Source organism: Thermobia domestica, chromosome 17, assembly GCF_964235325.1.
Source record: "Thermobia domestica chromosome 17, izTheDome1.hap1.1, whole genome shotgun sequence".
In the NCBI taxonomy this organism is placed as follows: Eukaryota; Metazoa; Arthropoda; class Insecta; order Zygentoma; family Lepismatidae; genus Thermobia; species Thermobia domestica.
This window is the reverse complement of record NC_137470.1, coordinates 4,699,884-4,727,532: the sequence shown is the minus strand read 5'-3', so window position 1 is coordinate 4,727,532 and position 27,649 is coordinate 4,699,884. Positions and strand designations below refer to the sequence as shown.

At 36.3% G+C, this 27,649-nt stretch overlaps 1 protein-coding gene across 1 annotated transcript in view; it reads left to right on the top strand.

The window, feature by feature from the left end:
* LOC145674570 (uncharacterized) overlaps nt 1-27,649 on the top strand; it is a 43,503-nt gene that overhangs the window by 9,200 nt on the left and 6,654 nt on the right. Inside the window, exon 2 of the mRNA XM_081744757.1 lies at nt 27,286-27,589. Coding sequence (XP_081600883.1) covers nt 27,286-27,589 — 304 coding nt within the window. The remainder of the gene's footprint in view (nt 1-27,285; nt 27,590-27,649) is intronic.

The following is a 27,649-nucleotide window of genomic DNA, read 5'->3' as shown; positions in this document are numbered from 1 at the left end:
ATATGCACTGTTTCCTCTGTCTACCGTTAGAAAGTGCTAGTAGCAAAGATGGCGACTAGTGAGCAGAAAGCTTTTTGTGTTTTACATTTTGCAAAGACTCAATCTATAATTACAGTGCAACTATCTCTGTGGAGAATTTTAAGGAGACGCTTATAACTACGCCCTTATCATTTGCATTTGTTACAAGCTGTACAGACTACGGTTTTCGTGTCAACTTTGCAAATGAAATATTTCTGCATGGCGATGAAGATTGTCTGGATCGTGTCGGCTTCAGGGATGAATCGACATTTCACTTAAGTCGCGATGTGAACACTCGTAATGTTTGCATTTGGGGGTTAGAAAATCCTCACGAGATGGTACAATTGCAACGAGACTCCCCTAAATTGAATGTGTTTTAGCCATATTCCTGCGAAAAGTTTATACGCATTTCTCGCCTATGGATTACATGAGCGCCATGTCGCGACTGGTGCTCACATTGAACCCTTGTAGCAAAAACTGTTTGAGTTGCTCTTTCACTTGATGTATTATTTATAATTGTACGTTAAATGTAATAAATAGTAGAAAGCCTTAAAACCTCGATATTAATTTTGAAACACCCTGTATAACTATTGCATTGGCAACGTCAATATCAAAAGGATCGAAAAGTTTAAGAACATCGGGGTCATGACATCAAACTTACATTTTCCAATCACATTTTTAAAAAAAACGTGAGCAAAGTTCATAGAAACGTGAGGTATACGATAAGGACTGGAAGGGATTTCAAGAAACAAGACACATTAAAAACGATATATAGTGCAATCGTTAAATCTAAACTGGAACGCTGCCGAAATCAAGAACCCTGTAAGCAAATAATACGGCCACAAAATAGAAATGATACTATCAAAATTCTCAAGGTGCTTAGTTTTCAAAGAAACAGCTTATATCCTAAATTTGAAACATATCAGTGTTTAATTAAATCTAATTAAACAACTAAACATTGTATCCCTTGACAGCAGAAGAAAAGTTCGGTTACTCTGCATTCTATACAAAATTTTAAACAACAAAATCCAACAAGCAACAATTACCTGAACTTCTGCAGTTTAAAGTTCCCCCAGAAGACGTCCAAAAGCTGGCTTATTTCACTGTAGAAAATCAATATAATGAAAATATCACCAGTTTGAAGCATGTGCGCCCTCTATAACAAACGTTGTGTGGTTGAAACATATATTGATATATTTAGAATATCCTTCACTGAATTCAGAAAAGCAATAAATTCTTTAATTAAATAAGTATGATTAGCCAGTCGTTAAAATGATCACTTGTAAGTTTACTCTATTGTTATATGTTTTTCTGTGTTTGTAATTACTGTAAATGGGTATCTTTACCTGTAGTATTCATCTCGTGAACGTTATTTCCTGCTGACAGGTTATTTTATGTGCACGTTACAAGACATTTATGCACTACAGTAACCACGGCAATTCGTTGTCTCTTTAGTCTTTAGATGTACGAGTAGTCGTCTTTAATATAATAGAGATTTCTTCCTCTTCATCTTTTCCCTTCTACCATATCTCGAAGAATACATTTTTTAAATAGTCTTATGGTTTGACAATTCAAAGTGGCTCTGCTAACGCTTTCGCCTTTGGTACGAACGATCCCAGGTTTGATACCCGGTGGGGACACTCGGTCGGAAAGTTGTAAAAGCCTTTCCAAGGCCAGCCATCTTAAGTGAAATTCTGTAGGGTTTCCTCATTCATACCAAACAAATACTGGGATGATACCTGGCATAAAGGTTTCAGACCCATTCCTTTCTCTCTTCCCCACGTCTGCGGGTAATATGATCTCGAAGAGACACGGACTTAAAAAGCAATACATGCCGGCAATGCCCAGAAATAGAGCTCAAAATCCTAACAATTGAAACAAAATGATCAAAATAGGAACATGAACATTAAACACACTACATCATATTTCGAAGTGTCTCCACAGGAGGAGGAATATTCATTAATGTATACATCCTGCGATGTTTAGCTACTCTGCAAACTTAATGATCAACAAATAACGATAATGGAAAAGAAAGATTGCTAATACCTGTTATTTCAAGATAAAATTTCGGCATTCTGCACAGGAATTGGAGAGGAAAATCTTAATGAATGTTGCTGGCCACTGCATTCAAACTCAGAGTCTCTTATTTATCAAGCAAGAATCCTAATAACTAACCCATTCAGCAAATAAGCCCCTGTTCTAGAAGAAGGCCTGGTGGCTCATTCCTGATTTACTCATTTCTGAGTCCTGGATGCTCCATGTGAGTAGCGCTTCAAGTGTCTGTGTGTGTTTTCTAGAAATGATATACAGTACTATTTTTTCGCTTTGTAATATCACGAATTCTGTTGCTTTGCGATTACAGTTATTATAATTTTCTCCCAGCCTGAAAGGATAATTATGAAGGTGCTAAACTAAATATAAATATGTAATTTTAAGTTGAAGAAAGTAATAGCGTTATACGCGTATTGCGCTGCCACAGATGTAAAAGTAATTTCGTTATGAACTGACTAGGAGCGATTGCTTGTGTAGCTCAGAGCATATCCTGATGATTATGTTTCTCTGTGCAACTTGACTGTCATTTGGGTTGCTTGCTCAGCCGGGGAAGGAGATGAAAAATATATCTTCATCTTCAAATAATACAATATATCCAATATATGTGAATAGAGAACTCTAAAAAAAAAGAAAAAAAAGAAAAAAGAAAGAAAAAAGTATTTGGTTAATTCTTAATTGCAAATCGCAAATTATGAGTTAGCAAAAGTGGGAATCGTAGTGGCAAGGGAGACAAGTAATAGTTCCCGGGGACGCCTAAAATAATTGTTTTATTTGTCGGAGCGAAAAACTCTTTGTAAGGCAACTTTGTTCCCTTAATTTTTTTTTCTGATTTCTTTCGGTAAGTGAAAAGCAGCTGCACCCGAGCTCTTGTTTTATGATTGCCTTGAAACAGTCGGCTGCGCTCAAACGATTCACATGCAACAAAAAGCAGGATGGCCATGGTTCAAACGTATGTCGTGCGCGAAGGGTGAACCTTCAGTCATTCAGATTCTTTGATAAGATTTATCTTTGCTGTCAGTAGATATAAATGCAACACTTTAACGAGATAGCTAAAATATCCAGATTTTAATTTAATTTAGTTTAAACTAAAGTCCTCCGTTAACCTTTGTCAAATAGTTAATATATAATCATTCCTTGGTATTCGCGCCGGGAACTGGGCATTGACCAGAATTATAAGACAGTAGGGAAGACGATTTTTGAAAAGTAGTTAAATCCAGCTTGAAAACCTAGAAGTAATGCCAACTAAAATAGGTACTTGACTACAACAAGTTGTATAATTTGGAAAACTTTAAGAGCAACTTTGTAAAGATTTGAAGGCATTAAGTGTTTATTAGCTCGACAGTAGGCAAACCTTTTCATCTCACAAGAGCCGAGAATTAGCGAAAAATATTCCAGTATTATGCTAGTAAAACGTATACAACCAGCATAGGTATAAATCCTATTAAATTTACGATGGCTGCTTAACCTGTAAACTTGTGAAGGCACATGGCCATCATTTGAACTACTATACCAGTGCTAGCAAGTGAGTGCTGGAAACATATTTGAAACCGAATACGGATTTACATTCTAGTCTATGATTTCGACAAATAAGTGTACTGTCTAATTTTGAGACATTCCTACTTAGGAAAGTTATGTAGGACAGGCGGGCTTTCCCGGTACTTCTAATAAAGCTTCAATTACAGTTTCCATGTCTGTAAACGAGTAAAAAATATTTTGTCACGTTGCAATAGAGACGTCTTGCAACTGAATCATCTGGGGCTTTAGAAAAGGTCCTCTACCTTAGTTCGACAATTGCACGTGTGATGCTCGCAGATTCTACTGAGAAACTTCGTTTCTTAAGCTTCACAAAATCAAAATTTTCCTCAGAATTTCGGTCATTTGTTTCTTCAATTCTAAGCTTGCGTAAGCGAATGTATCTCTCTTTATCTCCACATATGAATCTCTCTCTCTCTCTCTCAATGCCGTCCCTTACGAACTCATATGGTGTCGGATCAAACTCTTAAAATAAGATGTAAACCTCTACGAATGGTCATCTTGACTCCCTATAGTAGGCTTTTAGTAAGCTGCGGATGTTTAGGCATTTTAAATAGAAACAGACAAATATCAGTAAAATAGTCGCTTTCGTCATAAAAATTTCAATATGCAAGATGCTTCTGGCAGTGGATGACTAATCACAGAAAAAGAGGATGATATTCTGGCAAAAGTTGAACAAGACCGGTATTTAAACAGTTATGACATCGCCAATGAACTAAAAGGCGGCACGGTGGCTCAGTGGTAAAGCCTTACCTGTGGTGCGTGGGGTCTCTGGTTCGATTCCCAGCCAAGAAAGTTTGTGGTGGACAACATCGTGTCTGTGGGTTTTCTTGGGTACCCCATTTCCTCCCACATTCTCATTCCGCCAATTCTTCCATCGTCATTCACTTGCCTCAATCCTACTCTCTCTTACCTAAAGAACATAATCGTGGAAGGTTAGTCTCAAATATTTCATTTCGTTTCATTTCAGTGACCTAAATATCCATAATCAGTGTTCAATCATTCGGAAAAAGCTGGCTGATATTTTATTACCCCTTAGTTGTATGCAACCCACCTTACTTTGTTGAAATTGTGGTTGCAGTATATTTTTTGATATGCTTTTCTCATTACGCTTTGCAGCATTTATTTGATTGTTTAGACATTAATTGATACTTTTTATCATTTTTATATGTATTAAACCTTCGTTGGGAATCTCTTTTCGAATAGTGAGAAGCGACTGAAAGTATGGCGAACGATTCTCGAGATAATCGCGTACAATCAGATATACATACAAACATACGAAGATATAAAAATACAAACACACACACACATTCAGGTCAAACTGAAAACCTCCCTTTTTGAAGTCGGTTAAAAAATAACAAATCAATCCGTTTCTTTAAAAAAGTTCATGTTCTTAATATACCGTATGCCCTATTTCCATTTGATGACATTACGTTGATTCCATTATGATGGATTGAAAATGACGGACAAGGTTGTTGTTATGCGCCAAAGATACTTGGTACTGCGATAGAAACCATATCGTTGCTATTATTTCCTGTGGAATTGTAGAAGAGGTTGCACACTTTTCAATTACACCTATTATAATGAACAAAAGTATAGATTTAGAGAAAAAATAGCAAAATTTCAGAATTTAAAATAATTTTATATCATCCAGAATACTATAAGCCATAAACTTTATATTTTACCATGAAGCCTTTATTAATAAGTTAAAGCAGGGTGCAATATCATCACAGTTAAAGTGGGAAGGGAACAGGCAAAAGCATAATAAAAATCTACACAGGAATGTTTCAACGTAGAGAGTTCAGATGTGTGACCATCCTATTTAAAATTAGGAATACAAAGTTGCCACATCGTAATTAACTGCAGTTCTTTTTTGTGTCTTCCCACATCGTTAGTTCATGCATTAATTACACATGACATGTTAATTACCTATGAGCTAATTAAATTGCAAACTTTTGACAATAGTTTCATATTGTTCACACTGCACCTCCCTAAGATTTTATTCCAAAAATATCAAGTGTGGATTTCGCACCCTCAATCAAAAAATCAATTTCGAGACAGACTGTACCACTCGATACTTGAAAAGGCAGGAACAATGATTATTTCTACAAAGAAACTTAACTCTTTAGTCTTATAATTTATAATACTATTAATAAAAAACGAATAAGTGTGCCGCCATGTAATGGGTGTTCTGTGTTCAGTAGAGTGTATCGAGAAAGGTTTGGAACCAGTGGTAAATATAGCACGAAAAGAAAGGTTACATAGTCTACATTCTAAGTCCCTGAACGAAAAGAAAGGTTACAAAACTCTATATTCTGCTAAGTTCTCGAACATAAAAGAAAGCTTACGTAAGTCTACATTCTGCTAAGTTCCTGGACAAAAGGGAAAGTCACACAAGTCTACATTCTGTTAAGTTCCTGGATAAGAAGGAGGCCTACACAAATCTACGTTCTAAATTCCTGGTCAAAAGGAAGCTTACGTAAGTCTACATTCTGCTCAGTTCCTGGACAAAAGGAAAGGTTACACAAGTCTACATTCTGCTAAGTTGCTGAAAATTGCATACCAAGGAGTTAAAAAAAGATTTTGATGAGTGTGTAGTAAAACTATACACAATTTTATACAAAGCAAATTGAGCATTTCAAGTCATCTTCCGTCTTATAAAATTCAGTGAAATTCAAATTTTATAGAAGCTTACGTGCTATGTACATTCATTTTCTGAAGATGGTATCTTTCCTTCGTACAATCTCGAAATTCACAGTTCTAAATTATCCTATATTCACCTCCTTCGTGGGAACTTAGTAGCTCAGCAGGTACAACGCTCACCTTTAGTGCATGAGGTCCCTGAGTTCGATCCGAGCTCACGGCAAGTATTCTATGTGGTGGACACCGTGTGTGAGTATTTTCTCGGGGTTGTCCCGTTTCATTCCAATTTCTTCATTCCACTATTTCCTTCATTATCATTATCATCATCGTCTCCTCTTACCTTGCAGGACAATTATGGTACATTAGGCAAAAAAAGTATTTTGAGGGGATGTGGTGAATATTAAAGAATATGTAATACAGAAAATATTAAGCTCCTGGTACTCTCGAATTTGCATTTGACACAGCAGATAAATTTGGAGGAGACTTGAAATGTCTATAAGCTATTCCAATATCCTCATATATTTGTAAGATACCCCATGGAAGTCTGTGGGATTTTGAATAGAAAATTGTAAGAAACGGTATCCGACATATCAAAATGTTTGCCAATCAGTGGTAGGTGTTGGATGATGGAATTTCTTTGCCAGTTGTCCGCTGCCTTGCTCTCAATCATTACAACCCTCAAGGTGGAGGCAAGAAACAACACGTTGATGCTGTTTCTTCACAGACATTTCCTGTTTCGTTGGGGGTTGGGGAGGGGAACAGTAGAAGAAGAAGACTACGGGCCACATGGCACATTTCCACGTCACCTCCCCCTCAGCGGCAATGTTTTATTTTTATCCTTTCCTTCAGTTCGTAAAGGTAGAATTGAGGATGCGCATTTTCAGATGATGTGGACTTTCCGATGAACTAGTTTTCATTCACCGACTCCGTTCCGGCAACACGTGGGATGACAGTGACTGCTCCAGTTCCCCATTACATTATTGCTGATACTGAATTTTAAAAGATTTTTGAGTAGATTCCGTTGGATATAATAGGCATTGGATCAAAGAAAAAGAAAAGGATTTTTTGCCCTTTGAGTTTTCTATATACAAAAGTTAACTGTAGGGACAGTTCATATAATCGATCGATGAAACTCATCCCATTTTAACGAAACTTGGTATGGTGCTTAGTACGCACGAAACATTATGGTAGATCACCAAAGTTTGGGTTTGAGTTAATAAAATTTCCCCCCAAAAAATCATAAAACGATTAATGAAACTCATTCGATCTTCATTAAACTTAGTACGCCGATAGACCATTGACGACATACAAAATATTATAGTTGCAGTGAATTGGTCCTCAATTTATTAGTCATCATAGCTTGGTAAACATTTACAATTGCTATTCAGAACAAAAAAATACATGGAACAAATGTCTCATTAAACGTTAATTTGAATCATAAGAAAGGAGATGATAGTTAATTAGCTTCATTTTTAACGTAGTCACGTACGTCTTAAATTAGTGAAGAACGAATTTTCTCCCCAATCGGAAAACTCATTTTTTCCTTGTTTTAGAAAGTCACTGTCAGTCTCTTTAATGTTGAAATGAATTCCAAATGATAAGCAACTGAACTCTGGGTTAGGATTAGGAATTATATTTCTAAACTTTCGGCATCTATGGCCATGTTATCCCGTCGTGTATGAGGGATGACGTCCCTCGGCGATCACACTATCCGAGGAAAGGGGTAGGAAGGAAGCTGCCTTGGACCTGTATGTTGGGTACTATCCCGGCATTTGCTTGATGTGAATGAGGAAAACCCAGAACAATTCTCACTCAGAGTGGCTGTTCTCGAAAAAGCTGTTACAATTCTGCGACTGAGTTTCCCCACCGGAAATCGAACCCCATACCGCTCGCACCGAAGATGAGATCCTTAGCGACTACGCTAAGCGCGGCCACTGGATTGTGTTCAAAAATTCAAAATAGTCTGAGTTCCTAGTAGGAAATCCCATTGTATTACGTCTCTTGTTTATTTTGACTTACTTTGACCCACCACCCATTGTCATCAACTTTTAACTCTGACCCATCATCCACACCCTCTTCCCCGCTCACTAAAGAGTTTACACTTGTAATAAAACATGGATATAAAATGTACTGAATTTCAGCCTCTTAAGTTGTACGGCTCGTGAAATACTAAATTTTTCGCAAAAATTCGGATCCCCAAGCCCCCCTTTATGATATTTATTATAATGAAAGCGATACGATAACATCCCAGTTGGGATTGGGGCCTAACTATATACCAAAAGTTATTTTATTTTGCTTTGCCATTTGGCCGTGATGATTACGCACAGATAGTTACATTCAATATTTTAATATAATAATTCATATATTCTAGGTGATTCAAAAATATTTTTTTTCAGTAGTCAACTCCTTTAAAAACGCACAGGCTGTGTCTCGAGAAGCAAATAGTAAGCCCCATTACCATTATTACAATATCTATATGGATATATCAATATCCATCTCTGGTGCTTAGTCTCTTAGAAGTTAATTTTCTGATATTAAAAATTTCTTCATCTACAACGTAATCATGTACCATTTTCTTTAAATTAAGAAGAAAATGATCTAAGTTAAAACATGAAACAGCTTAACCTCACGGGTTGCTTCACTTCAAATTTTTAATTCAACATTATCGAAAGGAATACACTTTTAAACGCAAGTATATTCACTGCGTTTCTTTGAGAAAATGTTCTCAGAAGAATTAATGGATAACTTCGTCGTAGAGTCAACCTTGGAAAAATGAAGTAATGATCCAGGAATATGCCCTGAAGGAGACAAGTGGCTAATGAAAGTAAATTAGTATAAATATGAGGGTGGAACGGGATGACCCCAAGAGAAATCAAGGATACGATGTTTTGCACCACAAAATCGCATGGCTTTTGATTGAACCAGGAAGTAGAAACATCCAATCCAGCTCATTCAGCGCAAATCTTTAACCAGAGCGTGACTTTCATTAATATTAGCGATCCTTAGGCCGCGGGTACCTCATCTCCGCCAGTGACACATCATGGTCCCACTTAACTTTGGAAATCAGAAATTTCGTTACGCATTTAATATCCCTTTGCCTACAGGGGGCCGTTCCAGCTTTCCAAGGAGGATGGTTAACATGAGAGGACACATTGGGTTTACATGTAGACCAGTGGTTCTCAACCTTTTTGAGCATAGCAACACCTTGGATGAATGCGATTATCTTGAGTGTCCCCATCACCTTTACCTAATCCATCCATAACCAAAGTTGAACGTAAGACTTAGACGGAGCAGTTTAACAATCACAAAAAGGCTTCAATTCTTGAAGCCAGCCTTAGGAATATGTAAAGTGAAAGGAAATGTTGTTCCTATAATTTGTCTTACATTAGTAATCTTTTCCCTTACAATTTCCTTACATTCCTTCCGTCAAATGTCTCCTTATCGCACCTTTTAATTGCAGCGTCTCCTTTGGGAACGAGAACGCTCACGTTAACTACTGGTGTATCCCATTCGATAAACACAAATTCATTTCTCACAAAAATCTTCTTATCTTCCTAACCATGGTATGGTTAAGAGACTTGGACACTACCGAAGTTAGAGAAGAATATTTAGAGAGCCTCAAAATGTGATGTTGGAAGAAAATGAAGAAGATAAAATGGACAGAGAGAGTAACAAACGATAATTTAAAACGGGTAGGAGAGAAGAGGATTCTTTTAGACAGCATCCTTCGTAAGAAGGTCAATTGGATTGAACACATCTTGCGAAGAAATTGTCTTCTTCACACAGCCATAGAAGGAAAGATGGAAGGGAAGCTAGGAATAGGAACAAGAAGAACACAATTGATTGATGATTTGAAAAATAGAAAAAAAATTGAGAGTTAAAAGAGAAAGCTGAAGACCGACAAACATGGAAGAAACATTTTCTGACCCAAACCTAAAATTAAAAAAAAAATAAATAAACTCTAGTTCCAGAACCTGCCAGCATGCAGAATACTTAATAATAGGTAAATACTGTATGTGTCCACATTCGTTTGACAGTTTTTGATTAATTTCTGACTTCAAACACATTTGAGTGCATAGTCTGTTTCAAAATACATTATAATGTCCTCAATAGGATCATACGCTCGTAAGCTTCACACAGTAACATATATTTTACATTCTACATAAATTAAAACAACAAGAAATCCGACCACTTAGTTGAGGATTTCACGACATTGTATAATTATTTTACCAATGAGAGGATAGCTGTCTTCAGGTGAAGACATCCAGCAAGGATTAAATGTTTTCAAATGACATTTATCTTTCAATTCTATGCGTGAGGATATGCCAGTGAAAATCGCACTTTTCGTGTGCCTGGAATTGTGCAATTGTTAATTATATTAAATGAATGTTACCTAAATAAAAGAAAGAAATTAAAGAATGCGAAGTTTTTTTTACATGTGAGCCAGATATAATCGAGACTGAGATATGGGACAAAAGAAAACTTTTGCGTTTTGTGAATTTCGTTAATGACTTACTGCTGTTAGATTAACTTTTGATTTTAATGTTACTGGCTGGAGCGAGACAATCTTCATAGACCGCTCAGCCAATCAAGTACAAAAGAGAATTATTCTCCATGAAGGAAGGGGAGAGCGGTATATAATACAGTCCAAAGCATCGCCACTCTAACTGCATGGAGAAATAAACTAACGTGTTCACAAAATTCAACGTAAAAAAATGGACTTCTTTTGTCATGTCACGGCTGTATAGTATAATCAAAAATATGAAGAATCAATGAATAGGTACACTCATGTCCAAAATTATTGTCGCGTGTCTTTAAATATGTTGTTGTACGAATATAATTTGATAACGAATTCGCCCGGTATTTCTTATAATGTTGGTATGTGTACAATCGGCAAAGACATGTATGTAAAAAATTTCGTGTTAAAAGAGCAGTAAATAAGAACAATAAATCGAAAATAAAATTTTCTTGTCCATTTAGTAACATTTTATTTTACTCATTATAATTTTCGTATTTATAACTATTTTCCTATGAAATTTACCACAAATGTACATTTCCCGATTATACTCATAGTGTCAGTATTAAAAGTACCCTGCAAAGTTATTATCAAATTATATTCTTACAAGAAGACAGTTATAGATATGCGACAATCATTTTGGACATGAGTGTACAACCGAATTTTACTTTACAACATAACCTTTTGTACTGTTACAGTGAAACACTTGTAAATTTTGCAAAAACACTCCTTTTTTGGGCATTTAACTGTCTAATTAAACTGTCTGCCGCTAAATTAAGTTTCGCGATGCGTTCCCAGTGCACTGAGCCTCAAACCTCTCTGGCCTCTTGATTTAAATATCTGATTTTAGATTTTTAAAAAAATGTACAACATACCTGATGTGATCAATTGAAAAAACAGTGACAACCGATCAATTAAAATTAGTGACAAACGACTCCATTGCATTATCTGAAATTATAAAAACCTTATAAAGTTTATTGAGAGCAAGATCCTAAGACGAATACTCGGACCCAAGAGGAACGGAAATGGGAAATGGCGGAAACTTCATAACAAGGAACTACATAATTTATATCGTTTACCAAACGTTGTTAGGGTTGTCAAATCTAGGAGGCTCAGGTGAGTAGGTCATGTAGCCAGAATTGAAAAAAGTAAAAGTGTTTTCAAAATTTTAACTGGAAATCCAATCAGAAAACGACCATTAGGAAGACCTAAGTACAGATGGGAGGACAATATTAAGATGGATCTCGCGGATATAGGAATACAAAGTAGAAAAGTGGATCCAGTTGGCTAAAGATAGAGGCCAATGGAGAGCTTTTGTGAGCCCGGCATTGAATCTCTGGGTTCCATTAGGCCATAGAGTTAGTTAGTTAGTTAGTTATATAGTTTATAAAAAAATTAATCTATGTTTTATGTTCTCACTATAAAACCGTTTGAAATGGAATTTTTGAACGTGACTTAGTGCTAGGGTCAAGCTAGATTTCACTTTCGCAATCCTCAAGTTTAGGTAATCCATTATCAAATTTCCATTGATGAAATGCATAAACCCCTAGAATGTTAGATAACCAACATGACAAAGTTATAATGAATTGTTGCAGACTCCATGCCATATTCTGTTCGTTAATTTCAACATCTTTTGGGCTCTGAAGTTTAAAAAGGTTGCAAGCCACCGCACTAAACTTTCTTGCTCTCACTTGTTGAATGATATGATGTAATTGTTACGAGAACGCTTGTTTGGAAAATATAAACGAAATTATAGACGCTTTCGGAAAACTATATGGAAGAAAACACCTTCAAGAGGAAACTATTTCCTTATGCAATTTTATCATGAGAAATTACTCATATATTGTAGGATTGTTAGAGAAATGTTTTATTTATGAAATATAAACAAAATTATTTGTGAGCTCCTTCGTACGCGCCTTTGGCCTTTTCGATTAGCGTACGCGCCTTTGGCATGGGAGACCCGGGTTCGATTTCCGCCGGAAGCTCATGTGGTTCGGATTCCACGTTAATCAGTAGGTCCCATCTGATATAGCCTCGCTGATGAAAGGGACGTTAAACTCAAAAATCAAGTCAATCACATCAAAATTACTTCAGTAATTTTTGAGAAAATCGGCTCTAGGCGATTGAACACATTTACATCGAGACGAGACAAAAACCACTTTTTTTTTTGGCTTGTTGAGGCCGTGAAACGTGTAAATCCATTGCAATTTTGAATTCATTTTTTTAAATGATCTCTGTACTTTCTTCCCTCCTATCTTTGTTCGAAAGTAGAAAAAGAAAAAAGAAAAAGAAAGAAAAGGAAAGAAAAGAAAAAAGGATAAATGTATTCGTAGGTAGCGGTTGAACAAAGCAAATCTATAATAAATTTGACAACCTATATTTTATTAAAAGTATAAGTTTTTCTTACTTTATGGGTTATAATTGCTTTAATTTCTGTTTGAATTGTATGAAATGCGGCAGAGTGCTTGCCACGCCCTTTCAGAGGTGATTATCCCTCATAAACAGACTTGACGCCCCCAAAATTCAGAGGGAAGTTACATTTTTTTAAACTAAGGAATATACACGTAGGATAAAAATGTTCCTTGTAATAACATGAAAAGTGTTAATTTGAACAGACAGAACATTGTAAGAGAAAGTTTATCTTTTCTGATTTGATCAACAACGTTTTTAAGTCGACAGTCCTCAGGTAAATTTCTAACTTTTTCATCGTTTTTTCTACTTTATGAAAAAGGGAGAGGGAATATTTAATTTTAAAGCGTTCAAAATAATAACGCTAATAATTGGAATAATGCAAATCATTGATTACACTCATCAAAACAAAAAAAAAATACATTTACAGTTGTAGCCTCCCACAAACCTGAACTGGAAATGCCACTGACACTGAATGAATCTCTAAAGCTTAGTGCAGATATTTTACTATATTTAGCAATACGATGTGGTTCAATCTTTACTCCACAATCATATTGTTAATTCGTCTCAGTTCGCTTGCTTGGAAACTACAGTCAAGCACAAAAAATAGCACCATTGAGTACAATCCTGATGTGCATTGCATTGAATTTGTGGATAGTAAGGTCACTTAATGTATAAAGCTTAAAGTTTCGTTTTAATGTTCATATGTGTACTATAGGAGCAACACATTATTATTTCGGATAAGAAGAACAAGAATAGTGCTAATATTAAAAATATAAGTTTTCTCAAAGTCGTGCTTTGTGTGTGTGTGTGTGTGTGTTTGTGTGTGTGTGTGTGTGTGTGTGTGTGTGTGTGTGTGTGTGTGTGTGTGTGTGTGTGTGTGTGTGTGTGTGTGTGTGTGTGTGTGGCGGACTGAATTTCAACAGAGTTCTGAATCTGAATAGATGTTACAATGCAGAACTGGTCTCTGCGGTATCATATCCACCTTTCAAACCAGATCTGTTTTAGAATTGAAAAAAAAAATGTCTCCTCCTCAGGATTCAGTCATGCAGAGGCCTACGGAAATAACAGAAATATCTTCTTTTTTTCTTTCTCCTCTGAACTCCTCAAGTTACCAGTTCGATGACAATATCTTATGGGCTGGTCTATCGCTGGGATTACTGAACGGTGTTGAATGAATGTTTGATACATTTATCCGAAAATGAACATATTCAAGAATTCATTTAATCAGTTAACGTTAAATGTTCAGTGATTACCAAATATGTCCTTTGATTCGGAATACAATTTCTTTGGAATTGAAATGACAAGAAGTTGGATTCAATGCAAGAAAATAATGCTGACGAAATCCTATCATTGAAGCAACCAAGAAGAATTTAATAAGTCATTGAACGATTTGAAACAGGTGATGTTCCTCTCTTGTGGGAAAAAAAAAACTTCAGTGATTCAGTGAAGAAACAGTTCTCGGCCCGCCATATCACTGACTACTACAGAATGGCATTAAAAGCAGTGTCTGCATACGGCGTTGATGGCAGACGCCCAAAAATGCCACCGACGCCAGCCGACGTTGTTAGTCTCGTTGCCAGGGTCCACTTGTTGCAGCAGCAACTTGCCAACCACCAGCTTACGCATCAACTCATACAACACCTTAAGAGGGCCCCCTTCTTTTGACACTTGGTTTCTACATGACACCTTACCTAGCCCCATCAAAAGCGTTGAAAAAAGATATGTTCAATCAGGAATTAAATAAATTCGAAAACATTAAACTATGTTTAAAGTATGAAGTATTTGACTGCAATCAATGCATTATCTTATCATTGGAAGGAAAAAAAAACATTAAAATGAAACACATTTAAAGAGAAACGGAAGACAGCTTTTAACACTGGTCATTGTATCTGGTACAACACGTAAGATGTTCATCTCATTATCTGGAACTTCAGGTTTTGTCTCAGCTGTGCTTATCCTGACGAAATTTCAACGTGTGTTTTTTTTTCTTTAGGTAAAACAGGCATGGATCTGAACATTATCATTTAGTGCCAATTTCATGTAAACAGTGATTCAGAAAAAAAGAAAAAAATTCAAACGTATGATCACTACTAGAAGTGCTTGAAAGAAACGTAATACATTTTTCATCTTTCACTTGTAAATAATTCATTTTTAGAACGAATTAAAAGTTTACGTTTGTAAAGAGAAAGTGGACGTGTCTTGCATTCAGATTGTATATCGGATATTTCTTTCATAATGTGTCTGAGGAAGGCTATGATACATACCCGAAACTATAACACAGGTATATATATACTCTTAAAATGTATATACTGCTTTGGTCAGTTGGAGTTTCCATTAGCAATTTCCATCTTTCATTCGATTTTTCTTTTTACAAAATCAGGAGGCCAATACATCGTATGCGATGAACAAAGGCATTCGATGTTCAGCAAACTTGGCATAAAGACAGAAATTGAAGGGCTCCGTATCTACAGGACATATTATGGTGTACAGACTTTCGGTTTCCGACTTATAGACTATCAAAGTTGGAGTGTTGACTTAGTAAAAAAATTACCAAATATGAATATGCTAATTGAACAAAAGTACATAGAAGAAACTTGATATTAAATATAAATATAAATATGAAATATAAGAAAGTATATTATAAGGTGGTTACGCTCACCTCTGGTGCATGGGGTCACTGGTTCAATCCCAGCTACCATCAAGTGAACTTTGTGTTGGAGAAATACCATTTACGTGGGTTTTCTCGGAGTTCTCCCGCTTCTTTCTAGTTATAACAGATATTTGCTTTAAAATTCAAGGAAAAACGCTCTTTTTTTAAATCGGAAAACTTGATAATTTCATGTAGCGTACAAAGTTTTTTTTTTTGTGTGTGTGTGTGTCATTTAAGTTAGAAAACACAGGGAAATGAGCGAACGTCACAAATTCAAAGCATAAACTATTTGTTACAAAATATAAAACATAGATACATAACATTAATATAACACTAATACAGCTGTTTTCAATACAACACTAATGTTGTCAAAAATTATATAGTATTCTATTTATAATACAGAAACATCTCAATCTGTGAGTAACGCCAATTTAGGATTTAAGATTTAGATTTCTGAGCTATCGGCATTTGTGGCCACGTTAGCCCGTCACGTTTGAGGGATGACGTCACTCGACGATCACACCGAGGAAAGGGAAGGAAGAAAGAGGCCTGGGACCTATATGTTAGATACGATCCCGGATTTGCCTGGTCTGAATGAAGAAAACCCAGGAAAACATTCAGGATTGCTAGCCTGAAAAAGATTTTTACACCTTTTCGACCGAGTTGTCCCACCGGGAATCGAACCCGGGAGTGATAACCCTAATATGAAAACTTCAAAATATTTAAAAGTTTTGGGTTTCATAAACATATAGGCGAAAATATTTATTCTTAATCCCTATTATAAAGGAAAGACGTGTCACTTTACTAGTCACGCTAGTTCTTAATTGTTCACAGTCAGGTTAATAGTTGTCGCTAATTGCACTGCGTCCTACCTCACGCCAAGAGACGTCACTAGCGTGCAGATAAGCGTAAGTCTTGGGAAAAAAGTATGCGTAAACGGAAAGTCTCATTTACCTGAAGGCAATAATATATAGTTGCTATTCTATTGTGTCAACTTGTTTAATGTTTTCAAATGGGGCCATAGTGGCCCACTGGTAGAGCGCTTACCTTTGGTGTGCGGGGTCCTTGGATCGATTCTTGGCCAAGCAAGTTTGTGGTGGACAACATCGCATCCTTGGATTTTCTCGAAATATTCCCGTTTTCCTCTCACTTTCTCATTCCATTAATTCTACCATCATTCACTTGCCTTAATCATCCGTCTCCCTTAGCCCAACGGACATAATCGTTGGACGTTAAACTGAAAGATTTCAATTATTTCAAATTCTTTTACCTATTCCATTTTGTTTCGTGGCGGTGCTGGTTCAGTGGTAGAGCGTCCACCTCTGGTGCGTGGGGTCCCTGGTTTGATCCCAGTTCTCCACAAATGAATTTTGTAGTGGAAAAACACCCTCTGCGTGGGTTTTGTCGCGGTTCTCCCGTTTCCTCCCACTTTCTTCATTTCATTCATTTCTCATCATCACCGTCTCCTTTAACCTAGCCTTCATAACCGTGGGACTTAAAATTAAAAGGTTTCATTTCAATCTTCTTCCGTCAGCGGTATAATACATCTACTGCTTCCGGCATTTCTTCATATTTGTTCCCTAGCAGCGAGGGCAGTGGTAAATGGTTAGCCAATCAACTAATATTTGTCTTAACTCGTATTCGGTCGAACATTTACCAATCAAGTCAGATGGCAACGTAGACCTTACGAAAGAAGTGAAATTATTGGATAATTGAAGAGAAGTTTTCGGTTGGACAACTTGCGTTTTAAAATTACTTTGAGCTATTATATTTTTCAACTTTATTCCGACCATTAGCCTACGAAGTGTGCTGCTAGCGTTGAGTCTTTAACTGAAGAAAAAATCAACTGAGTCTCCTGAGGAAGAGAGTTGGGAGTATTGTCGCAGATCACGAGATAAACACAACGTCTCTCAGTGGTCCACAAATAAACAACTATCACATTACAGTTAAAATGACACAAAGCGAACTCTAAATTAAAAGAAAAAAAGCTGTCGCCAGATGTTTTACTCTCTTACGACACGCTACTCCGTTCACGAGACAAAAATGAGCGACGAAACTGAATATTTGAATAATATAGTCAAGTAAAACAAACAAAAAAAAATGAATATGCTAAGTTACTTCTAATGCAGGATTGCTGTCACCGTCAATGGTTAAATCAAGTAATTTCGTCACTTTCGACGTCAAATGAAATGAAATTAAATGAAATGACATCTTTAACGTCCCACGGATATTCCGCCTAAGCTAAAGGAAACGCTGATGATGATTAATGAATGAAGTGGTGGAATGAAGAAAGTGGGAGGAAACGAGAGAACCTTTAGAAAACCCACTTAAACGGTGTTTGTCCACCACAAAGCTTACTTCGCGCGAGCTGAGATCAAACCAAGGACCTCATTCACAAGAGGTAAACGCTCAACCAGTGAGCCACCGCGGCCCCACTTCCGACATAAAAAAACATCGTATAGCTACTTTACATATACGATACCAAACAATATGAGAAGCTCCTTCGTGGTCAAGCGGTTAGCGTACACGCCTTTGGCGTGGGAGACCCGGGTTCGATTCCTGGCTGGAGCTCGTGTGGTTCAGATTCCACATTAATTAGCATTTCCACGTCTCATATAGCCTCGCTGCTGAACAGGACGCTAAATTCAAAATCAACAAAACAATACGGCTCCTGAGATTCCTGGTGTATATATGCTTAACATGCACACCTTTGGTGCGGGAGTCCCGGGTTCATATCCCTTGTTAAGCTGTAGGTCTACGTCTCGTATAGCCTTGGTGGTGAAAGGGACACTAAACTCGAATCCAACCATCCAACATGATTAGTAGGTAAAGAAAACGAAAAACGTTCATTTTTACCTGAGTACGTACGTTTCCTTGCTCATACAACACATCTGGAGTTTAGCGTCCCTTTTGCCGCCAAGGCAATACGAGACCTCCATGAAATGTCCCACAGAGCCCATACCTGTCCAGGGATATTGAGGCTACCTTTAGAAATTGAAAGAATAGTGGAAATGTACACGAGATTCCTCTTCAATTTCATTGGGGTGTGTGGCATGGGATACACATGTTCGATTCCCGGCGGGAGGTCATGTGTTCGGATCCCAGGTTAAGTTGTTGGTTCAAGTCTGATATAGCCTCGGTGCTGCAAGGGACGCTGAAGCTCAAAATCAAATCAAATCAATCAATGAGGTGTGGCTGTCATGGGGCAATATTTGGATGTCCAAAAAGTAAACTTTGATTAACCTGCAAAAAGCCCGGAAGTGTCCCAGAGAGTATCTTGGGAATGGCGTCGTTAAGCATCCAAGGTACGTCTTTTTGCCATGTATGAATCTTCTTCGAACCATTTACCCCTTTTATGTATTTATTTTGAAATTTAAACATAAATTACACAACTTTGTTGTTTACTGCAATATTTATAAGTCAGTGTAAAATACAATAATTGTAACTTGCGTATATTGTAAGATTGATTGATGGTGTAGTTTAATGAGTAAATGAACAACGAGGCTATTTCTTATCATGCATGGAACGTATATTTCTTTGGAGTCCACTGGAAACAAATTATTACAGTGCTGGAAATTTGTCAAACTTGGCCAATTTCTTGGACAAACTAGTTGGAAGTTTGTCACAAATTTAAAATGTTAAATGTTTTGGATGGATTGTCTTACCGAGCAAGCGTACGTTACTGGTTCGCGCCTTTCTTTCACAATTCGGAGGTCCCGGTCTCCAATCTGGTAGAAAAGTCAACTCACATATGTTTTTCCATTTTACTTAGTTCTGCCACATGAATGCCGAAATGCTACGTTTCAATACGAACTTTTTATTTTCATTGCTATTGTCGTTCAGTTGATATTTGTTGTTTAATTTATTTAATTCCCAGTTTTACGTTCCTTTCAACAGCGAGGTGTTCATTTACAGCTGGACGTGGGATCTGAATCACATGAGTTCCCACCGGCAATCGAACCCGGGTCTCCCACGTCTAAGGTGCGTACGCTAACTACTTAGCCACGGAGGAGTTCGATTTTTTAAATTACAAGGATCAATAAAACTCATCCGAACTTGATGAAACTTGACACGGTTGTAGAACTAAACAGCTTTACTAAGCATAAGAACTATCATAGCTTACAGTCTTCGAGTTCTCGAGTTACTAGCAATCAAAGTTCGACGTCTAAAGAAAGAAACTCTAAATGCTTTTAGAAGAAAATACATGGAACAAACCTGTTTTAAAACGTTAATTTGAGACATAGAAAGTAAATTCTTAGTCGGTTGGTTAGCTCCGTTAGAAATGTAATGTATAGACCCCTACTTAGGACAAATATTTGCTTAAAAAAAAAAAAACTTTTCCACAATAACGAAACTTAAAAGTTTTACAAAAGAAATCCTGTATAAACCAGTTGAGAATGCTCCAAGAGCCAGAACGAACTTGAAATGAATGGAGAGATGGAGCTGAAAGGATAACTGTCATTGTTCCTAGATATGAAAGTAAATCTTTTTATCCGCACCTTCTTCTCTTTCTCGCAAAAATTAGCAAAATATCATCTCTCTATGACTTGCAGTTTCCGAGACATGGCTCTTTAAATCTCCCAGAATTCGAACTTTTTTGGCCAATATCTGGGGAATGGTGACCACTGGCCACCGGTTACTATTTGGTACCAAAATGTTCAACATCCTGTTAGGTATTGATCAACGCCAATACGATCTCTATATGACTTACGGTTCCCCAGATATGCTTCTTAAATCTCCCGAAATCGGAACTATTTTTTGGCCAATATCTCGGGAACGGTAAACATTTTGGTACCTATATTAACTAGTGGTCACTGGCCAAACCAGTGGCCAGTTGGACAGTGGCCACCGGTTACTGTTTAGTACCAAAATGTTCGCCATTCTCTTTAGTCTTGATCAACACCAATGTCATCCCTCTACAACTTATAGTTTCAGAGATATGGCTCCTTAAATCCCCAGAAATTGGTCAATTTTGGCCAATATTTCCGGAGCTGTAAGAGTGACGCGAAAAATTCCATCACTTTCTCAGTTTTTGATGCGCTATCAAATGGAGGACTCAAAATTGAAAAAAAAAATCGCAAATAACAGACAGAGGGACAGAGAGACATAGAAAATTTAGTAACGAACTTTTTAAGTTTGTTGAATATAGTTGCTACTGAAGACCATATGTAATTACTCACATATAATTTTTTTTCTTAATTCTCCATGGAGTCCGTACGGAAACCATGTTCATGCAAAAAGTCATGTATGTGCCACCCCTAAATTCTAATCGTGTGACCCTCGCATGCTAAGAGGAAGAATCCCCAGCTGTTCCATCTATCGATGGAGAACGAATTCACGGCACATGACGCACAGATCGGCAGACAGGAAGCTCCTGCCGAACACGTGACAAACCCTTCGCCGGAAGCACTCGCATCGTCAACATCAAGACGTCCAAGTTCAAACATTCTTTTGAAAGGGTTTGAGGTGATAAGGCAAAAAGTCTTCTCTTCGCATCATGATCATCAGCCTGATGAATGACAGCATCCATTCTTGTTAGTCGTGTTACGCGACATCGAAGAAAAGCTAACCAAAGTTCCAACTTTAATTTTATGGGAAAAGGATTGTATTTGTTCATCGTTACTATCAGGTGTGTACAGTTTGAAGTCAAAAGTAGGAAAGAAAGAACTTCTATCAAAGGCTGTCTCAGAATTTCGCAGCACGGGTTCAAAAAGCTGTAAATGATCTCGGGAATGTTGTTTGCTTAAATATGTTATTAATAGACCTTGCCTAAATCAAATAGAGTCAACTTTTCTTAGACTTGCCTCCCGAAACTAAGCTCCAAAGGGTTTCAAATCAACCATCCTCGGATTACAAGTTTGGAAAGGTGTGGTCAGCACATCGTTAACCATATCGCAGTTGTTACTGCTCCTCTTAATCGGAGTTGGCTACCTGCTTCGTGGCTTCCTAATTGTCTTCACGAGTGAACACTACCTGGTTTTCCTCAATGTCGCCTACATAAGAATTGACTTGATCTACCAGCAGACTACAAGACCAGCAGGGCTACTCTCTTTTTTTTTTCTTCCCTCAAGGTGGAAACAAACGATGATAAATAGTTGCTGGAAATATTTAGCGTCTCTTGATCTAAATAGATTCCGTTCTTGAATGAAAATTGCACTAGGTACCAAGAGTAATTCCTAATATACTCTCGGATGGCCTGTCTTTCCTATTTTTCCATGACTATATATTTTATACTGGACTAGCTTAACTCGGTGTGCGTGGGTTTCCTTGGGGTTCCCCCGTTTCCTCCCACTTTCTTCATTCTACCATTTCATTCATTACCCATCAACATCTTCTCCTTTAGCCTAATCGGCATAACGTAAGATTTTTGGACTAGCTGAAATGCCCGTTCTTTGCACGGGAGAATAGGTTTATGGCAAATATGTCCCTTAGAATATTTACTTAAATAAAAGTGTAATGATAAAAAATATAGAAGGTACTCTACTTTTTACATAAATATTGAAACAACATGCCACATGGAGTACGCTTTTAATCAAATTGATATGATTCAAATAAGTGAGTGCTATCTTTCAAAAGTCATTTCAAAGAGTCAGATGTCTTCTGGACCCCAAAAACTATGAATTCGACACAAATCTTAGTCATTTTACTTTTCACCTTCCCCGTCCTATGCCGATGTGGATGGATTTGGTCTTAAACGGCATTGGAAGCGTCACTATTCATTTCAGTGACCCCGAAAACTATGGATTGCACCCTAACATCAGTCGTTTTGCATTACTTTAACACGCGACTCCTTCTAACTCCCACCCCTCGTGTGTCTTACTCTCACAGTACTTTTTCCACACTGAAAGTCATATGTTTACCAAGTAAAAATTGCTCCAGATATTCCAGAGTTACGCTGGAATATATATTCATACACATATCGACCGCCCCAATGTAAAAGGAAGTATCTACATTTTACTTGTTTTGAGAACAGCAAAAAAGGTGATTTTTGATAATTAACGTTGCTGTTAAAAATTTTGTTTTCTTTTCGGCGTCAATGAGCACTCAACTCATCAATCAACAATTTTGAACAGGTTATTCGTTTTGAGAATTTGCCCTAGATGAGTAATGGAAATTAGGAAGTAAAGGAAGTATGCAACTATATATAGCACTAGCTCTATAAAAGTACCACATCTAATAGGAATCTGTTTATATTGCAAAATATCCGGTGAGAAGTAGATCTTAGCACCATAATACAAAACTTCAACATACAATTAATGTCCAACTTCTCTCTAAAAATGACTTGAAATAAGAGTTATAGTCACCGGAACGTAGCATGGCTGCTCAAGGTCACAATGTGTTGGCCGAGGCGAGCTTCCATATTATTCTGTTTCAGGGTTGGCAAAGTAGTTAGCTACTTTGCACTGCAGAATCTCAGATAGTAAGACTATTCATGGCTTTGGATTAATTGTTTTAACAAAAGAGACACTGACCAAAGCTTAAAACTTTACTTTATTTTAAATTATAATTTGTAACTGTTTCGGATATCTAGCATATCCTTCTTCAGACACGATCGAAATTAATGAAAATACAGACATATATCAAAATATTCTGATATATGTCTGTATTTTCATTAATTTCGATCGTGTCTGAAGAAGGATATGCTAGATATCCGAAACAGTTACAAATTATAATTTAAAATAAAGTAAAGTTTTAAGCTTTGGTCAGTGTCTCTTTTGTTAAAAGAATCTCAGAGTTATGAGGTATGCGATTGGGTATAATACGTAATATTCTAGTAAATACGCGAAAATATTGGGACGTGAAATATTGGGTTTGATTAATATATGGACGTGAAATTTTTGTTTATTTTCTGCCCAAAGAAGATGTTCTTTACTACATATTGGTGCTATTGTTCGTGTTAAACTAAAGATATACAGTATCATTTATTTCAAATCATGTTATTTTTTCAGATAGTTTTAATAAAATTTAAATATATTACGTATTTTCCCGGATTAAAATAAAGATGGATTATAAAATATAAATACCATCATTTTGAATGAAATGATGCACTTCGATCTCAAAATAAATTTTAAGACAGAAATACAAGCACACATGCCATTATTAATTTATTTTTATTATTTCTACTTTAAGGATTTTTTTTTTTTTTATCTGTTATTAATCCCTCTGTGTTTGATTGTACTTGCTGATATTCGATGCTGGAATAATTGCTTAGGACTGGCAGCACTGCCGGTTATTGGAAAGCTGATTGACGGTAGGATCACTGTTCGAAATTCGCCTGCTTTTGCAGTGACCTTGAGCTGCCATGCTACACCAAAGGTACTCTTTTACCTGGACATGTTCTCTTTTTTAAGAGTTAAATAATCGTCCAGATGATTTTTTTCTCACAATGAAATCCTCCAGGTTTTGTAACAAATAGAGAAAGTGGAAAGATGAAGTAAATAGTATTATCTCGATTTTTACAATTATTTGTATCTATCGACTGCAAAGGAAGTGTGGAATAGTCCAATGTAACTCGGAAGGCTCTTGTCTGTTAATACTGCGCAGGGAAAAGACAACTTAAATTTGCTCACCAATAACACCAGTGGATGCAAATAACGAAAATTGAGGTTTATTATTTAAAATAAGAATTAACTTATGTAAAGCAGTAAAGAAAATATCATTTAAAAGAGAAAAGGTTATTTGTACTTGTTTACGTTTAGCAAATGAATATTTTTGTCAGGTGCCCTCTTTTTTACTTCAAGAAGTTTGGTAATCCTGTTGATATATCGATGTATTGGCCAGCAACAACATATACAAGATTCAAATAAATAAATGTTTGACTATCTCATATCTGTTCAACATACATTGTGTACTATCTGTTATCTACAAATATTCGCACCGTGATGAAAGATATAATTTAGAAAAGTATCTGTATATCGCTCCTTCTAGCTTTGGATGTAACTTAGTTTTAAAAGACCAAACTTTGACAAAGCAAATAACATATTAATAACCTGGTCATACCATTTCGGAAATAAATTATTGCCTTGTGTAAATGTTTCGGCGTTGCAGACAATCTGCGTGAAGAAGGCAATGATGCACTGCTGAAATTATTACACAGGGGAATGATTCTCTACCGACATTGAAACACAAGGTTATTAATTTTTTTTTTTTTTTTTTTGCCTTGGGCACAGTTTGATTTTTTGTAACGTAAGAAGGGACAAGAATTTTGTCAATCTTTCTTTTCGTTTCTAAACGATACTTGCTGTTTCTTTACGTAAACTATCGTTGTATAAACTTTGTGTAAAGTATAGTTAATTTCAGAGTTATTGTAAATTACTTTCTGAAAAGTAGCTCATTACATATAACAAACTTAAGTAACTTATTTGTACTGAAAATTTAACATTTTTATCCTAAAAAATCTCAGAATTTATTTATGCTGGAAAAATTGATTTTTTATCCCAGATACACCCCAGAATTTATTTATACTGAAAAAATGACGTTTTTTTTATCCCAGATACACCCGAGCACGTTGCCTTACTTGATTTAGTGTATGAGTGATAGGTTGACAAAAATCATCAAGAGTTGTAAGAAATACTGTGATAGAAGTAATCTCGAACATACTTCAAGAGTCCAGTTAAATCTGGTGGTCTTAGATCAGGAGATCGTTGAGTCCAAGCTATGGTCCCATCAGAGCAGACATACAGAAGTTCAAGATTTATACTGAGTTTTTCAGTAGAAAGATTCTGATAAAGTTCGTGTGATTGGAAATAAGATATAAGTTAATAATATGGAATCTGTTAGACAAACCTTCCATAATAATGCTAGAAATAATAAATGATACGGTTCAACGTACTAAACTTTCTCGATCCAATTTCTTAAGTTATCGCCATACTGCAATTATTACAGAAACATTTATTTTTGAAATATGAACAAAATCACATGATTTGTCTTTCAGAAAATCACCCGAAAAGGAAGAAAAAGAAGAAAATAATCCTTATAGATTCTTTAATAAGAAAGTACTTACCCAACAGTGTACTGTTATTAATTAAATATACAGGGTGTTTCAAAACAACATCGAAAATATTTGGGAGGTGATTCCTGACATCAAGATAAGACAAAAAGAATAGACCAATCTGGGCGCAGAAATCCGTAATTTCGGAGTTATAGGCTGCCAAAAACATTTAAAAATGAACTTTAAAGGTCCATAGCTCCAAAACTATGGGAACTACTGTAGTCGGGTCAAGACTTCACTTAGGAACTGGTATGTGCAGTATCCAAATATCCATGTTTTAGAATCTTGTGGTACTTCCGCAACAATTTTTATTGAGGTAGTTGGTAAATATTTCAAATTATATGTCCATAGCCAAACACCGTTCATAAAAATTGTTGCGTGACTACCGCAGGATTCAGAAACATGTATTTTTGAATAGGGCAGATATTAGTTCTTCAGTGAAATTTTGACCCGACTACGGTAGATCCCATAGTATTGGAGCTATGGACCTTTAAAGTTGATTTTTCATGTTTTCGGCAGCCTATAACTCCGAAATGAAGGATTTCTGCACTCAGGTTGTTTTATCTTAATGTTAAGAATCATCTCCGAAACGCTGTGTTGTTTCGGAGCACCTCGTATATTTATGGAATATGAAGAAAATCAACTGAGATTTTAAAAAAAGTAAAAAAAAAAAAAAAATTCGACAAAACTCACACGTATAAGTAACCCACTCTTTGGTTTCATTTATTTTTCAGTGAAAGTAGTACATAATTATTATAGGGTTAAAATTAATGGAATATTGATTTATGGAATATGAACAAACTCGTCAAAGCTGTTTTCAAGAAAAAGGAAAATTTGAATTTTAACCCTGCAGTATGCTACTCTTGCTCTTTTGGGATTAAGGAGAAAATTTTAAACAAAAAATGTCATAGAGAATCTTATAAAGAAACCATAAGCTTAAAATTTGATCTCTATACATTCAACTGTATGATCTTTAGGCATGTATATATATATATAAAGACAAACAGACGTCAAAAAAATCCATTTTTCGACATGTATGATCCATGAAAGGTGCAAATCTAATGAAATCTCGAATTTTTCGCGATCACCATTCTCTCTCCTTCTCTATGCTTGCTAGAAAGTAAAAATTCAGGGAATACATTATAGAATGTTAGATACGAGGAAAGTGGTTATATTTCCTCCCATACTTGAAGAAAAATAATATTATGGGTTTATCATATTAATAACACTGGCTAATTGCGATATCAGTATCACTGAGAAATTGGCAAAAAAAAAAAATATGTTTCATTCTACAAATTAGCATTAAAACAAAACCTCAGCTGGTGCACTAAACATCCAACTGCTGAGCTTGTCAAGAGTCAGTAAATTCACGGAAAAAAGACAAACATGAGCAAGGCGACTTAAATAAGCCTTTTGTCATTTCATTAATTAATTAATTTACTTATTTATTTATTTATTTATTTATTTCAGAAAGCAGTCCAGAACGCAGTGTCAGTGAAGCAGAACACGTAGAAGCGGGGCGTCCAGAAGGCCAGGATTCGGAGCCACAGTCTCCAACTAGCGCTGAAGCGGCAAGCCCTGTGTCCCATTCCGAGTGTCCAGACGAACTTTACAATCTTACTCAATTGGCAGAAGTTAGTCTAGCTGCCGCAGCAGGCCACCTTTTCCATGAGCACCTGCAAGTCCGGCTCAGCGAATTTAATTTCACACCTGAGTTTATTCACCATGCATCTTATAATGCCTTGGAGTGCTATGCAGGACTCCCTTATGTTAGGTACGAAGTTGTTTTGTTTGCACTTTTGTATTTAGAGGCTTTTGCTAGTCTTGTCATGAT